Raw genomic sequence first — 15,958 nt, forward strand, 5'->3', positions numbered from 1 at the left:
TCACACCTGCAATAAATCCAAATTCCTTTTCCTGTATTCCTGTATCACTAAGCCCTCCTACTCTGACCTCACCTCTTGTTATCTTCCCATTATTTTCAATGCTCTGGTCATATGAACCCTTTTTTCTGGTCCTACAACACAGCGAGACTTGCCTACTCTAGGGACTCTGCATTAATATTCCCTCTATTCTCCCCACCACTCTCCCCTCTTCTTCCATTTCTATGACTGGCTACTTTTTGCTATTCAGATCTCAACTTCAAAGTTACCGCTCACAGAAGCCTTCCCTAACCACAAAAATCTAAAGTATCCACTCAGTCACTCTCTAACACAAATCCGACTTTAATTTCTGCATAGCAGTCATTATTGGTATGTATCTTACTAATGTGCTTATCATCTGTCTATTCTCACAAGAACATAAGCTCCGTGACTAAGGAACTTGCCCACAGTGTTCACTGCTGTAACTCCAGCGCCTAGGACAGTGTCCAGCTCGTTAAAAGTAGATGCTAACCAAATGTTTGCTAAATAAATATATGATATATGTTCATACTATGCAGATGGAAATTGTGCCTGTGTCCCAATACAGAATCTCCCATGAAATTCAAAGAGAGTAAGAAAGCGATATATATAGCTTTCTATAAGCTATATATATATAAGCTATATATAAGCTATACTATATAGCTAGTCATCCAATAAGGTAAATCCTTCATAAGAAAGAAACGGAAGAACTGCAGCTTTAATTTGAGGCAAAAATAATATAAAACACAGATTAAGCCAAAGCTTAGTTCACATAAAGTTTAATCAGTCAAGTTAATGAAAATATCAAAATTTTTGAGTTAGTGTATGGCAGAAGAAATTTAATTTTGTTGCAAATAATACAGTAGTTGGTGTTTCCATTCTGGACAAGCTAAGCTGCAGAAAGAGCAATGGCATTGAATCTCAGTTCATCAGGGTCACGTTCCATAAACTTCTTGCAAACTTCTATGGCATCCTATAGGGAAAAAAAGATACATAATCTTTCAGTTTAAAAACGTGTTTTACTTAAAACGGATAAATAAATGTTTCACATTTTCCTAATCCATACTAATTTTATACTGCAGACTTCTTTTCTCAAATAAAAAATAACTTAAAGGACACTAGAAGAGTGAATGGCTGGTGGTTTAATTTGATTAGTACAAAAGTATAAGATCCGCTAAGTGTTCTTTCTTAAAATGCTTTTAAGAAACTTGTAACATGAAAATTACATATTTTATTGATTCTAAGCCATAAAATTTATTCATAAATTTAAAAATCTCTAAGATCAAGATATAAATGATGGTATCTTGGATTTAATGAAATATGGGATACGATGTGCATCTCTTTCAATGCTATTCTTGTCTTTTTCAAATTTGATACTTGTTCACACAAAGAGCTCTGCAAACCTCTTTATTTGCTGTAGATTTTTAACGCTAGTTCACATTTTCCTTTTTGGATCTTCTCAAGAGAGCCAGGACAAGGAGAAATACAGAAAATTCTTATACCAGTTATCTTTTCATTTATTTATTTTTGCCATGTGATGTGGCATGCGGGATCTTAATTCCCTGACCAGGGATCGAACCTGTGCCCCCTGCAGTGGAAGTGTGGAGTCTTAACCACTGGACTGCCAGGGAAGTCCTATACCAGTTATCTTTAGAGATGTTTTAAAGATAACAAGAACATTAATGACACTGAAGGTGGGCCAACAAGTTTTATTGTTACCTCTAATAAAGTTTCATCACTAGTTTCCCCATGGTTAATTGGAAATGGTTTCCGTCCATCTGTGGAAAATAGATGAACAGGTGAATGGTTAGTTGTTTGTATAGGATAAGGTACTTTCTTTCTTTTTAATACTATAAACAATTAACAACATGTATTTCACGTACAAATTTTTCCAATTCACCCAGAAATATCCTTTATCCATGTTGTTTTGTTTTATGTGGGATCTAATCAAGAATCACATATTCTATTTAGTTATCATATCTCTTTAGTCCCCCTTGATTAAGAATGACAGGATAATGTACTTCAACTTCCATTTTCCTCTTCCCACAGTGAGGCAAAAGTTAAAAGATAAAATAATATATCCTAAAACAAACACTTTAAGTATGCTACCTATGAATATTTTTAACACTAATAGTTATTTAGAACTTTGCTTCCATGTTTGAAAGCCTATATTATCTTCATAAACAGACGTTATTAGAAATAAATACTATTGGCTTTAATTTCCTAAAAAGAATATGCAAAATTAACGTCAGCTTTTCAAAAGTTATGACCATCAGAAATATAAAAAATTTTTCTTCACTTTAAAGCCTTCTGATGAAGGCTCCTAAGTAAGACTGACATGTTTATACCAATGAAAGGAAGCCACTACAAGGTTTATATATTACTACTACTAATTGTGTACCAAGGTAGGAGTATACAGCAACAATCTAAATAACCTAGGATTATTTTACTGACCACCGAAAGTAATCAGTATCACCTTGAATAAACTAGTACTTTTTCAATACTATGAAAAATGAAAAAGTCCAGAATTATATAAACTCATGCTAACCCAAAGTTAACTGATACTCTCTACACAAGCCTATAATTTCAGATGTTTTATAAGTGGCACATCAAGTTCAAGACATAAAACACAATTCCCTCTATAATTTCATGGCTTCTAAACATAATAAAAAGTTTTGAATCAATATGTATACATAGTGATAGACCTGGACTAAAAGATACTACTTTTAAAGAAAATATGAGTGAAAACTAACCAAACCAAAAAGCAAAACAGGACAATTATGAAATCTGGAGAAATAAAAAAGTTAAAAAGAAAAGTACATTGACTATGGCTCATCTGAGAACAGTATTTCTGTTGTCATAAGAATATAAACAACTATAACAACATTGGAAGAACAGGAAAAAGTAAACCATGTATTCTGTGATTGGGAGGGAGAGGTAGGTAAAGAGGGTGACAAAGGAAAGCTAGATTATCTTCATTGTGGGAAGCCAAGGAATAACATTAGGTAACTTCCACCTCTAGCCAGAATGAAATAATGTACTGGACTAGGCCTTCCACTGGAAACAACTAAAGACCTGGACAAAATATCTGAAACCATTGTTTTATAGATTGGGAAACAGGTAGCCCAGAACTGTTAGGAAGCCTAACAGTAATACCCACTATCTGCCAGTGCCGGAAAGGAAAACCCAAGCAGCCTACAGCAGCCTCAATTAGGAGACTCAGGGGAAAGAGAGCAGAGTTCAAGGAGGCTGAGGCAGTTGGAGTTTGCACAATGCCAGGAATAAGGTAGCTACACACTTTGGCGAGCTGCTGCTCTTTGTCTGGGACCAGGCCAGGATCAGTGGGCCAGCTGCGGGCGGGAAGCAGTGTGTCTGGAACAGAGCTTTGGGCTGGGGTGGTCAAGAGCTTGTTTATATACCAGGGGGATGCGTAAATCAGAAAAGAAATGAAGGATAAGGAGAGCTAGATTTCCCATGTTCAGAAAAGGAAGTCACAAATATGGATAACACTAGAATCAACTGTATAATATTAGTTTAGAATTATAAATGTGGATGTAAATAAATGCTTTTTAATATATAGAGAAAGATGTAATTGTGTGTGCATGTATATCCATATTCACATACATGTGTCTATGTATATAATACATACAAATATTTCCTAGCTCTGTCCTCTGAGAAAGCCTAGAAGTAATGATATCTTAATAGCAATGAACACACTTAGCACCCAGGTCTTGGTTCTAATCATCATTTTCCAATAAAAGGAACCAGGGCTCCTTGGAGAAGTGGCTGGGGCACGGAAAACAAAGGATGAACCAGGAAATGTTGTTCTACTAGAAACTTAGAAAGTGCTCAAAAGAATGACAGGGACACATCAAAAGGACATATGCCAGGAACTACATGAAGCCCTAAGGACAAGAGGTGATAACAGAAAGATGAATAACTCAATCCCTTTCATCAGCTAACCTTACAATTAGGTATAGAATGAATATAGTAAAGACTACCACTACCCTTTGTTATACAATTGTCCTGTAGAAATTACCTTGCACCACGTCTATAATCATATAGCCTTGTTTTTTAAAATAAGGGTACTTAGAAATGACTTTTTTCTTAAAAACCATATGCTGTTCTCTTAACCACTGTTTTCTATGCACTAACTCAATACTCCTCTTGCTCAACATTCCTTTTAAATTTATTAGGAATTTGCGTCAGGTCTACCACCAATTCCCCTTGCAATGAGTCAGCAACTGCCCATCTTCATTTGTCTTGTATTCATCCCTGTCCTCTATAACATCTCAAAGATTCCAGCTATTCTTTAGAACTCTGAAATTCTTTAAACTCATTTAAAGAATGTAATCCTCAAAGAGCTCTAATTCTCTATCAGCAACATCGATCATTCTTCCTGCTAAAGAATACTTGAACCAAACAAGACCTCAGTAGTTCTGCCTTTCTTTTCTGATGGTCTTAGTTCAAACCAATTTTAAAATACTTTCGTGTTGACCTTGGCATGCTACAAAAGAGAACTATTCTGCACATGTAGCCTATCCCTGATATACGTCTTTCCTTCTACTGCCCTTTTAGTCTCTGAGCTCAGAAAGCTAGCTAATCAGTCAAACTGAGGTTTTTAGACAACTCACTCCTCCCATGAGATGATCAGAGATTTTTTTCTTCTGAATATCTTTTAGATGTTATTGTTTGCTCTATTATAAAGTCTCCCATTCTGAAAGTCACCATTACTTTTGTAGTTTCTGGTTATGGATCATATTTATCACTCCTCTGGCCTTTCCTAAATCTACTTTCTTGAAGTCAACAGAATGTGTCTGATAAGTCTCAGCACTCTCTTTACTTCCACTTCTACTAATTATTCTTTATTATTCAGAATTCAGAGCAGAAACTAGCTTCTAGCAATCAGACATTTGAAATCCCCAATCCCTATTACATTTTATCTTTATGTAGATTCTAGAGACTGAATTAACAAAGCATATGTTCCAAATTGCTCTGCAGGTCTGTTATATACTCTGATGACAACTATTTCATTTTAGTTTGATTCCTACTCAAATCACTCTACTATTGTAGATGACCCACAGGGATGTACATTCCTTTCCTTGTCCCCTTTAATAGAGCCACTTCTTTTTAATGAAGTGTATGATTCTGTTGCCATATTCCAAATATAAAATCCATCTAAATTTTATGGACCACATTTACAGTCACAATCAGAGTCCTTTTGGAACGCTTCAGTCTTTAAGTAAGTTAAGGAAAATGAAAGTGAAAAGTTAATATTTACAGCAAATGAGAAGAAAGAGAACTAAAAATCATGGTATCTAGAAATTGAAAAGGATTTCACTTTTTTGTTTCTTTATTCGGCCTTTTTTAATCAAAGAAGGTCTCAGAGAGAAAGACAAAAAGGACGCATAAGTACTATCTACCAATTTTGAAAGAATCATAAAAGTTTCTTCTGCCTGAATGAATCAATTTAAACTATCCTCGAGTTATTATCCTCTAAAATTATCCTCTAATTATCCTTTAATTATCAATTAAAATATTCTCTCCTCCAAATACAAACTAAAGTAGTCCACCTATAGTTAAACTTTTAAAAGGTAAGTGCAGGAATAGGCCAAATTACCAAGTAATTAATCATGGCTACTTCGACACATGCCTTAGGGAACTGTTGCCAGAAAACATAGACTCCTGTAAAGTCTTTCTAAAAATCAGACGTGATACAAAGGGATAGTACAAAAGCCTGAAAACTAGTGATACTCATTACTGAATACAAAAACTAGTCATTAGGAATAATACACTATGTTTTAAAACTAGTTTCAGGATCAAGATGGTTCATCCAAGATGTTGATGATAACCGACTCAAAAATTTAGTAAAGACTGCTGAAGTGATTTACAGGAGTTTCCTAAATGATTTAGCAAAGCATTTTCCTGCTTTACTAAAATGCAAAGGTGGTATGCAGGAATTCTCGAATTATAAGTTACTTGAACATCAAAAACATATTTATTTTTTCTAGTAAACATTTTTAAATGGAAAATTTCCATTATCCCAACTCAATGTTATATGGTAATCAATTAATTTAGGTAAACACAATAAAAATCAACAGTCATGTTTATCATAAATACAGATTTCCCCATTTACTATTTCTTTCCCCAGGATAAATTAAAATAGTTCTTACCTAATTCATAGAGATGCCCATCTACATGAACTAATGCAATAAAATGAAGATCTACTTTTTCATCTATATTTGGTGCCTGGAATAGGAGGGGAAAATACATATTATATATATTAGTAGTCAAACAAATCAATCAACTACATGTAAACACATACAAATAATATCAAATGACATGAAAAAACATTTATCCAATATAATTCAAGGCTTAATCTTTGATATAGTGGACAGAGTGAACATGCCTACATTTATAACAAATGTGCTTGCCCATCAACAAGGAAAACACTGACTCAAAGCACACCTTTCTTAATCTCAATTGATTTTAACGTAAGGTTTTGTTCACGCTGGAAGCCCAGCACCTAGCACAATGCCTGGTACATAGTAGATACACAGTGCATACTTGCTGAATGAAATGAATGCATGAACTAATTTGTCTAATCTCTGAAATTTGAAATAATAAAGTTTTTAGAAGTTTAATAATAGCATAAACAGAGTTTAAAAAAACTCTTTTCAAGTTAAATTTTAAGACATCAAGAAAGTGAGTTCTTCCCTTAACGATGTAACCTTAATCTCATTTTTTGAAAAATGCAATATAGACTTAGAATAAAACAAGTACTTTTATTCATCCTAGATTCAAAAAGTTTAAAAATGAAGAGAAGCAGGAAAATAGCCCAAAAGATTAAAGGAGAAAAAGGGAATATGAACAAGTTAAAGTAAAATTTAACTTAGCCTACGATTTTTCTCTTGTTTTCTCAGTGAACTATTTGATATTAAAACTATACCTAGGTTTTTTTAGCTTACCAAATTCAATTTGCATGAACAACTTGTGCTACATTTCTTAGACATTCAAATAACTTATGCAAGTCAATACATGATAAACTAGCACTGTCTACAATATACAGTAACTACACAGATAACACTAGTATGCATTAGCTATATACCAAATCTAAATGGTTTGAAATGAAATATAATAACTGTTAAATGTAAGTACAAATTTTAGAGGCAAAAGTTTTAAAGAGGCATAATCAAGTTATATCTCATATTATTTAATATCCAGTAAGTAACACAACAGTATCAACTCTAAAATTTCTATTTTTTCACCCTCAAGTAATTATATAATTTTAAGTTTTAAGTAATACAAAGTTTTCAGATGCAGAAATTGAAAGGAACAGAACAAACATTACGATCTTGGATTTACTGGATACTTCTAAAGCATTTACAGATAGTGACTCATCTAACCTCGTATTATTCTTCAGAGATTATTGCCCTCAAATTACGAATGGCAACAACGCAACATAAATTGCTGTGGCAAACTAGCTCTTGCTAAATTTAACTTAGAACTAAAGAATTTCACAGTTGGTAGGAATCACAGTTATGTAATTTTACTGTTGCTCCAATGCTAGACTGCTCTCTATTGTAGCCCCATCTTGTGGTATCCCCGCAAACAACAGGGAACTGCCACTAGGTTTTCAGGCAGTCCATTCCATTTTGACAATTTTGTTAGAATTATCCCTCATACTGAGGCAAAAAATGTTTCCCAATATTTTCCATCATCTTAAAAAAGTCTAATCCCTCTTGAACATGATATTTCTTCAAACACTTGAAGACAGTGATAATGAGTTCCCTTATTTTACTGGTCAGAGAATCAAAGATTTTAGTGATCACTCAATCCAATACCCCCATTTCACCAATGACCAGAGAGAACCCAATTTTTCAAGGTTAAATCTAGGCAATTCTACAAACTATAAATTCAATTCTATAACAAGAACACTACAAAAAATTCCTTATCCAACTAGGAAAGGGGCTTGATTTACTTATTTTAAGACACAATTCTCCAATAGGATATCAAGTGTATTTAAAATCTTTTGAGCTATTATGTCTTTAAAATTATTACTTATTTTAACACCATCTCTTCTTAAGAATAATACCTCTAATAGCTTCTGGTTTTTACATTTTGTCAGTAAATACAACCGTGCTAGAGATAAAAGTAATACAACCAGAATCAGAGACCTGAATATGTACCCAACCCCTGTGAGCACTGGGTTTCTTATCTGTTTTGAGGTTTAAACGAAATGCATGAAACTACTTTGTAAACTGTTAAGTGCCATATACACATTATGTGTCATTACACTACTAAGACTACATTATTACAAATGTAAGAAGTCACTAAATCTAGTGACTCAAAATTGTGAGTCATTGTACCTTTTATCCAAAAGTGCATACTAAAAATACAAAACGCTAAAGAGGGCATGAAAAGCCTTCAAACTATTATAAAAGATAAATGCTCAAAATTTCTAAACCTTCCACAAGACCTCAGCACCTATTACAAGCCTTTTCCTTTGGTCAACTTCAATTAGTCAGAGTCCGAAATCTATAATTATCCAATTGCTTAAACATTATTCCACTGAAAACAAGAACAATACATAAAAAGCAAATTCCAGTAAGTCTTCTGTTTCAAAAAATGACCAGTAACTAACAAAAGGCAAAAACCAGACGCTACAGATTAGATAATTTTTACATCTTATTTTTTACAAAGTTTCTTAATTTAGAACATACTTCTTATTACCTTGAAGAATTAAAAAATGATGTGACAAATCAATTAGATAGAAATTAACTAAATGCTAAAGAAAAATTTCAAATTATAAAAAATAGTTTAAATTTAATTTATAATTGTGGCACTAAATATATACCAGGCACTGTTCTAAGTGCTTTATAAGAATTGACCAATTAATTGTCATATAAACCCTATGAGGTAGGTAATATAGTTATACCTATTGTACTCTCAAGAAAATTGAGGCACAGAAGTGTTAAGTAACATGCTCTGGGTCACAAAGCTAGTAAGTGATAGAATCTGATTTCAAATCCAGGCAATGTCATTCTAGAATCCATGTTCTTAACCACTAGGCTATGAAAACACTTATGAAGCTATAAAGCAATGGAATTAACATGGGGAAAAGATCAATATTACATAAAAACATAAAACTGAGAATGCCAATTTTTATGACATGTTCATTTATATTTAGAATATTTTTTAAGTACAAAGGAATTTACTCCTATTTGGAATCAACTGTGCCCAAGTCAGAATTTAGAAAATTAGGGTTTTACTCTGATCATCTAATTCACTTGTATCTCCTACTGTGCCAGCGTATTGCACAGTAGGGAAGCAATAAATATCAGATGGATAAATAAATATGACAAATGCATGTTGTGACCCAATAAGGATAATGAAATAGAGAGACACGAGTTTGTTGATACCAGTTTGTTGACGAAAGGCTATTTTGATGATCATACTGATATTTGATAGAAGCAGATGTTTAAGGAAAAGTGCCAAGACTCCACCTCATAGTTTGAGAATAGCTCTAGAAGAGTAAATAAGGGGAAGGAAAGAATGTCTGACACCAACTTTTAATTTCTTTAAGCATGAAAGTATGTATAATCAGACTTCCTCTGGCTTCAAAAGTCACGATGATTTACTGAAGTGTCAAGTTTCTTATAAATGTGTGGCGTACACCAAATCTTTCAGATGTAGCATTTCTAGGTAGGCTCTGCCAAGCTATAGTCATTACCATTAATTTTCTAAAACATCAGAAAGACAAGAACTATAGTTGCCATCCTGCATCTTATTTCAATTATGAGAATTATTAGAATTCCATCATCAACCTCAACATTTAAGGTAATTAGAACGATTACAAGAACAAATGTACTTTTTAACAGTTTGCTAATATTATCAACTTAAGAAGGAGAAATTATAAAATTTGTGGGAAGTCTATATCAATTCACAAGGAGAAAAATCGTCACCTCCTACTTGAGAAAAGATCTTTAGAAACTGAATAGGCAGGGAAGATTGGATCAAGATTAAACCAAGTACCTGAGCCACCTCAGGGAATAAAATAGCTTAGATGAAACACCCTACACCATGGAGGATTAGATTAAGGATAGAGTAAGTAAAATAACCCCAAAGCATGACAAGAGACTAAAGTCATGTTCAGAAACATGAAAAAAAAATAAAGTAAGAGATGGCAAAGAACTCAGACGGTACACAGCATTTGTTGACCTGAGTCAACTAAATGAAATTGGAAAGATGAAGGGTAAGAGAATACATATTCACTTTAACAACTGACAGGAACTTAAACATTATCATGAAGGTCGATCAGCACTCATCAAAAGGCAGGGACCTGTTGGCGTTACATGGAGTGGAAAGATGGATGTTCACCAAGGCACTGGTGAGAGTCAAGCTGGACTGCACAACATAGAGGTATGCTTGCAGTCTTACTGGGGGAGAAAAAGCTAATGGTTGATGAACCAAGAGAAAAGCGCTCTGAAGACTGAAGAAGTTTAAGGGAAAAAATGGACTGCCCCTGTCACTGGAAGAAGAGATGGAAGATTGACTACACTTACAACAGAATGGAGACCCAAAGATGGTAGGCGTAAGAAGGGTCGCCAGCGACGAAGACGGAGAGATGGACTGGTGGCCTTTGCAGGGCCTACATGGTTACGTTTGACCCAGGGCAGGGATGCTTGGTGACACCATGATGAGGCCTTCTCTCTGCAGTGGCTAGAATGAGGCTGTGATGAGGATGGCGAGGAGGACTACATAATTAAAAAAGAGAACATTTTACTGAGACCACGTTACTGGGAGATCAGTTATTCTTAAAAGCAACGTATGGTCATACTTGGATTTATACGGTCTAGTATTTTTAACCAGTCATAATTTAGAATAGGATCGTAAATGAATATTAGTTAAAGGTACGTGAAGTGGAAATACATAACCAAAGTATCAGGTTATATTCCATAGCTTCTGTTAAGTGCACATCTAAACTATCCTCATTTGTATAGCGCAGACTCATGGAATTATTTAGAAGTCACTAAAGTGGAATTATTACATCAAACTGTTGAAAAAAAAAGAACACACACACACACACAAAACACGTAACACATACAAAACATACAAAGAATTATGTGTAAAAGAAAACTGTATGGTAACAGGCACTGGTAAAAAGAATTCCTTAGCAGTAATAAGCACTAAGGAAAAAAACAACTTCAAAATATAGAGGAGTGAAACAAATCCCTCAGAAGCTGATGCCATGCATAAATTATCCTCATACTTAGGCTGAAAAGTTAAATGGAAATTATCATGGATTATTAGCCACCTTTTAGTAAAAGAAAAAAACAGTTAAAATATGTATCACTTATTTTGTGCCAGGCACTCTTTTAAGCACTTTACACGTATTAATTCATGTAATCTCCCAGTAACCCATGGGATAGTTACTGTAATTATCTCCATTTTACAAATAAGAAATCAGAGCACACAGAGGTTAAGTAACATAACCCAGGTCACACTGCCAGGAAGCGGCAGGGCTGGGATTCAAATACAGGAAATCTAGTTCTAGAATCCAATGATCTTAATAACTGTGGTGTACAGCCTAAGTGGCCAAGAAAAAGATTTTAATACTAATTTATTAGACCAGATTGCAGTGAGCAGAGGAGTAATCCTCTTAATATTAGATTTTTGGGAGTCACCTTTTCGAACACTATTGTACCACAAAAGGTGACTCTGACCTAAGAGTTTTCCACAAAATGCACATGCTAACAATAACTAACTTATTAATGGTAATCCAAATGATAATTTTACAATTGTCACCTCCAATAAATAACACCAGCACATGAAACTGAGTTTAAAGCAGTAGGATAAAATTATAATCACTAACAACCATAGTGAGAAGTAAAAAAAAAAAATAGTGATATAAGTCCTTGCTTAGTGATAATGGATTTCACTAACCATGACCTATTTTCTTTAGGAAAATAAAGCGGTTTTCCTTGAATGATTTCTAAGACTCTTTCAACCCTGAAAATCCTATGATCCTACTTAGTACTTCTGATCTATGTAAATAATACAATAACCTAAAATAAAGGGTTTTAAAAACATGTTTGTGAACAGTTTAGCTGCTCATAATAAGAATCAATCAATTAGAAATACATAAATGAATTCTATACTTTGCTCTATATGGGAACAAAGGTGTATATAATAAAGTGTCTGCACTCACACAGTCTAACAGATGTTTGTCATATTCAATCTGATTACATTTAAATAACAGAAAGACGGAAAAGTGGGGAAGAGGAAAAGGAAAATGGATGCAGAAAGAAAATGGAGTAAAGGAAGAGAGGAAGAGATGACTAATGAGTAGTGGAGAAAACAAAAATTTTCTAAGAATCTAGGGAAGGAGAGATTACTAAAGCAGAAGTAGAACTAAAGGCATACATTGAAAGAACATACAAGGTTTGGGCAGGCAAAATGGGAAAGGTATTCCTAGCAAAGAATTCAGTGTGAGAAAAAAGACAAAAATAGGAATGAGGATGACATGTTCAGAGGACTAGACTATCAGGTATGGGATCTGACTTTACCCCTTCCATCTAAAAAGTTATCCTGTTACTTGTTCATAGGTGCTGGCACAAGACATGAGACTCTTGTGTCAGAGACAAAGGGCTTTACTCACAGCACAGCTAGGAGCACGATCATCACTGTTAGTGTCAGTTCACATGAGGGCCACACAGAGGGCCCAGAGGGGTGGCTGCACACGCAATGGGCTGCATTACAGGAGAGGAACACTGAGCTTGCGGAAACTGATGTATTATAATAAGCAGTAAGCAAACCTGTCTTTGTTCTGGAGGCAGACATTACCTCATCCCTCACAGTGCTTACTGGGAGAAGAGTGATTTCTAACTTCAAGTATGATGGCTCTCTTCTTTTGCCATTTTTGAAGAATGTTTTTTAAAACTTAAAAAAAAATTTCAAATTTACAAAGAGTTACAAAAATTAAAAGAGTACAGGAAACACCTAGATTTACCTATGACATTTTACCCTAATTTGCTTTATCATCTGTACTTACACTCTCTTGCTCTCTTCCTGTCTCTCTACATAGTTGTTTTTTTTTTTCCTCCTGAACCATCTGAGGATAAGTTATATATATCATGGTCCTTTACCCCTAAATACTTCAGTATTTCTTAAGACTAAGAAAATTCTCTTGGACTTCCCTGGTGGCACAGTGGTTAAGAATCCGTGTACCAGGGGCCTCCCTGGTGGCGCAGTGGTTAAGAATCCGCCTGCCAATGCAGGGGACATGGGTTCAAGCTCTGGTCTGGGAAGATCCCACATGCTGCGGAGCAACTAAGGCTGCAAGCCACAACTACTGAGCCCGCATGCCACAACTACTGAAACCCGCGCGCCTAGAGCCCGTGCTCTGCAACAAGAGAAGCCACTGCAACGAGAAGCCCGTGCACTGCAAAGAAGAGTTGCCCCCGCTCACTGCAACTAGAGAAAGCCTGTGCACAGCAACAAAGACCCAACGCAGCCAAAAATAATTAATTAATTAAAAAAGAAAATTCTCTTTTATAACAGCAGTTAACACCTTCATAATTTCATATAGATATGGGCTGTGTTAGGATGTGTGTAGGTTGGATGTCACGTTAGACTTCTGTCTAACCTTCCATCCATATTTTAATTTTGTCAGTTGATCCATTCATGTCTTTTGTAGCATTTCCCCTCAGGATCTAATCTGGGAGCAGGTATTGAATTTTTTTGTCATGTCTCTTCAGTATCCTTTAACCTGGAGCATTTCCAACAGCCTTTGTCTTTTATGACATTAACACACAGTCCCCTTCCCCCATTTTTTAATATACAGTTTTTCTACATAAAAAATCATGCTCTCTGTGAATACAGACATCTGTATTTCTTCCTTTCCAATCCATATGCCGTTTGTTTCTTTTTCTCGCCTTACTGCATTGTATATAGGACCTCTAGAACAATAATGAATTTCCCTGATTTTCACTTTTAATTATTTCTTCCTTGTGCGTGCTTTAGGGTTAATTTGCTCTTTTTTTTTTTTTTTTGGCTACCTTTAGGTAAAAACTTAGATCACTGACTTGAAGCCTTTTTTCTTTTCTACTATAAGCATGTAGTGCTATAGATTTTTTCTCTAACCCCTGCCTTTTCTTTTCTACTATAAGCATTTAATGTTACAGATTTTTCTCTAATCCTTGCTTTAGCTGCAACCTGTAAAGTTTGATATATTTAATAATTTTTCATTCAGTTCAAAATGTTTTCCAGAAAACAAATTTATGGTTACCAAAGGGGAAAGGGGGGTAGGGGAGGGATAAATTAGGAGTTTGGAATTGGCAGATACAAACTACTATATAAAAAATAGATAAACAACAATGTCCTACTGTATAGCACAGGGAACTATATTCAATATCCTGTAATAAACCATAATGGAAAAGAATATGAAAACGAATATACATATATATGTATAACTGAATCACTTTGCTGTACACCAGAAACTAACACAGCATTGTAAATCAACTATACTTCAATTTAAAAATTTTTTAAAAATGTTTTCTCATGTTCTCTGTGACTTCCTCTTTGATCCAACGAGCTATTTAGAAGTGTATTGTTTAATTTCTAAATATATGGGGATTTTCCAGATACTTTTTACTGTTATTAATTCCTAATTTAATTCCATTATGGTTAGAAAATATTCTTTGTATTATTTAAATTTTTAAAAAAAATTTTAAGATTTATTTTCTGATCCATAATATGGTCTATCCATGAGCACTTAATCATTTTTTAGAACAATTTAAAAAACAAAATTTATTTTATATTTACCTTCACTTGTTCCATTTCCAGTGTTCACCAATTCTTTGTGTAGATTCAAGTTGTAGTGCAAGTAAGCTTGTAATGAATTCTCTCAGTTTTTGTTTGTCTAAAAGACTTTATTTCTCCTGTATTTTTGAAAAATATTTTTGTTCCATCGAATTCTTTCAGCATTTTAAAAACCTTCTTCTTCTTCTTTTTTTTAAAAAATATTTATTTATTTGGCTGCGCCAGGTCTTAGTTGCGGCACACGGTACCTTCGTTGCTGCGTGTGGGATCTTCATTGAAGCATGTGGGATCTTTAGTTGTGGCACATGGGATCCTTTAGTTGCAGCATGTGGGATCTTTAGTTGCAGCATGTGGGATCTAGTTCCCTGACCAAGGATCGAACCCGGGCCCCCTGCATTGGGAGCGCGGAGTCTTAACCACTGGACCACCAAGGAAGTCCCTCTCTTTTCCTTCTGATTCTACCTGCACATATTAGATCATCTGAAATTGACCCATAGCTCTTGGGTAATCTGGGGGGTTTTGTGGGGTTTTTTCCCATGATTTTTTATTTTTGTGATTCAGTTTGGGTAAATTTCTAGCAATTTATCTTCACATTTTCTGATTCTTTCCTCAACATTTACGCAAGTCTACTGGCAAATCCATTAAAGGCATTCTTCACCTCTGGTACTGTGTTTTTAATTACTAGATTTCCATTCGATTCTTTCTTAGAGTTTCCAACTCTCTGTTGATATTCCCCATCTGTTGGTATCTGTTGTCTACCTTTTCTACTTGAGCCTTTAACATATTAATCACAGTTATTTTAAGTTGCATCTGACAGTTCCAACACCTGGATCATATCTGAGTTTGAATGTGTTGATTCCTTTGTCTTGTGACAGTGTGTTATTTTTCTTGTTTTCTTCGTCTTATAATTTTTGTTTAAAAGGCATACAACCTGTGTAGGAGCAGAGAGACTGAGATAAATGTATTTATGTCTGGGAATGGGCATGCCTCCTCCTCTGCTAGGGCTTTAGTGTGTGGACTTGAGTCAATCTAGTTAGAAGTTGTGCTGTTTGGTTTGTTTTTGCTATGGTTATCCTCAGTAATCTACCAGCTTAAAATCTGCCTCGCATTACTGTGTGCT

The 15,958-nt window shown here is 34.6% G+C and overlaps 1 protein-coding gene across 2 annotated transcripts in view; it reads right to left on the bottom strand.

The window, feature by feature from the left end:
• Window positions 1-778: 778 nt before the first annotated feature.
• UCHL3 (ubiquitin C-terminal hydrolase L3) overlaps window positions 779-15,958 on the bottom strand; it is a 103,475-nt gene continuing 88,295 nt past the window's right edge. For both annotated transcript variants that reach the window (XM_061171199.1, XM_061171198.1), the window contains exons 6-8: window positions 6,189-6,264; window positions 1,735-1,793; window positions 779-988 (exon numbers count right to left, since the gene is read on the bottom strand). In XM_061171199.1, coding sequence (XP_061027182.1) covers window positions 905-988; window positions 1,735-1,793; window positions 6,189-6,264 — 219 coding nt within the window. In that variant the 3' untranslated portion in view covers window positions 779-904. The remainder of the gene's footprint in view (window positions 989-1,734; window positions 1,794-6,188; window positions 6,265-15,958) is intronic.

Source organism: Eubalaena glacialis, chromosome 16 (assembly GCF_028564815.1).
Source record: "Eubalaena glacialis isolate mEubGla1 chromosome 16, mEubGla1.1.hap2.+ XY, whole genome shotgun sequence".
NCBI lineage: Eukaryota > Metazoa > Chordata > Mammalia > Artiodactyla > Balaenidae > Eubalaena > Eubalaena glacialis.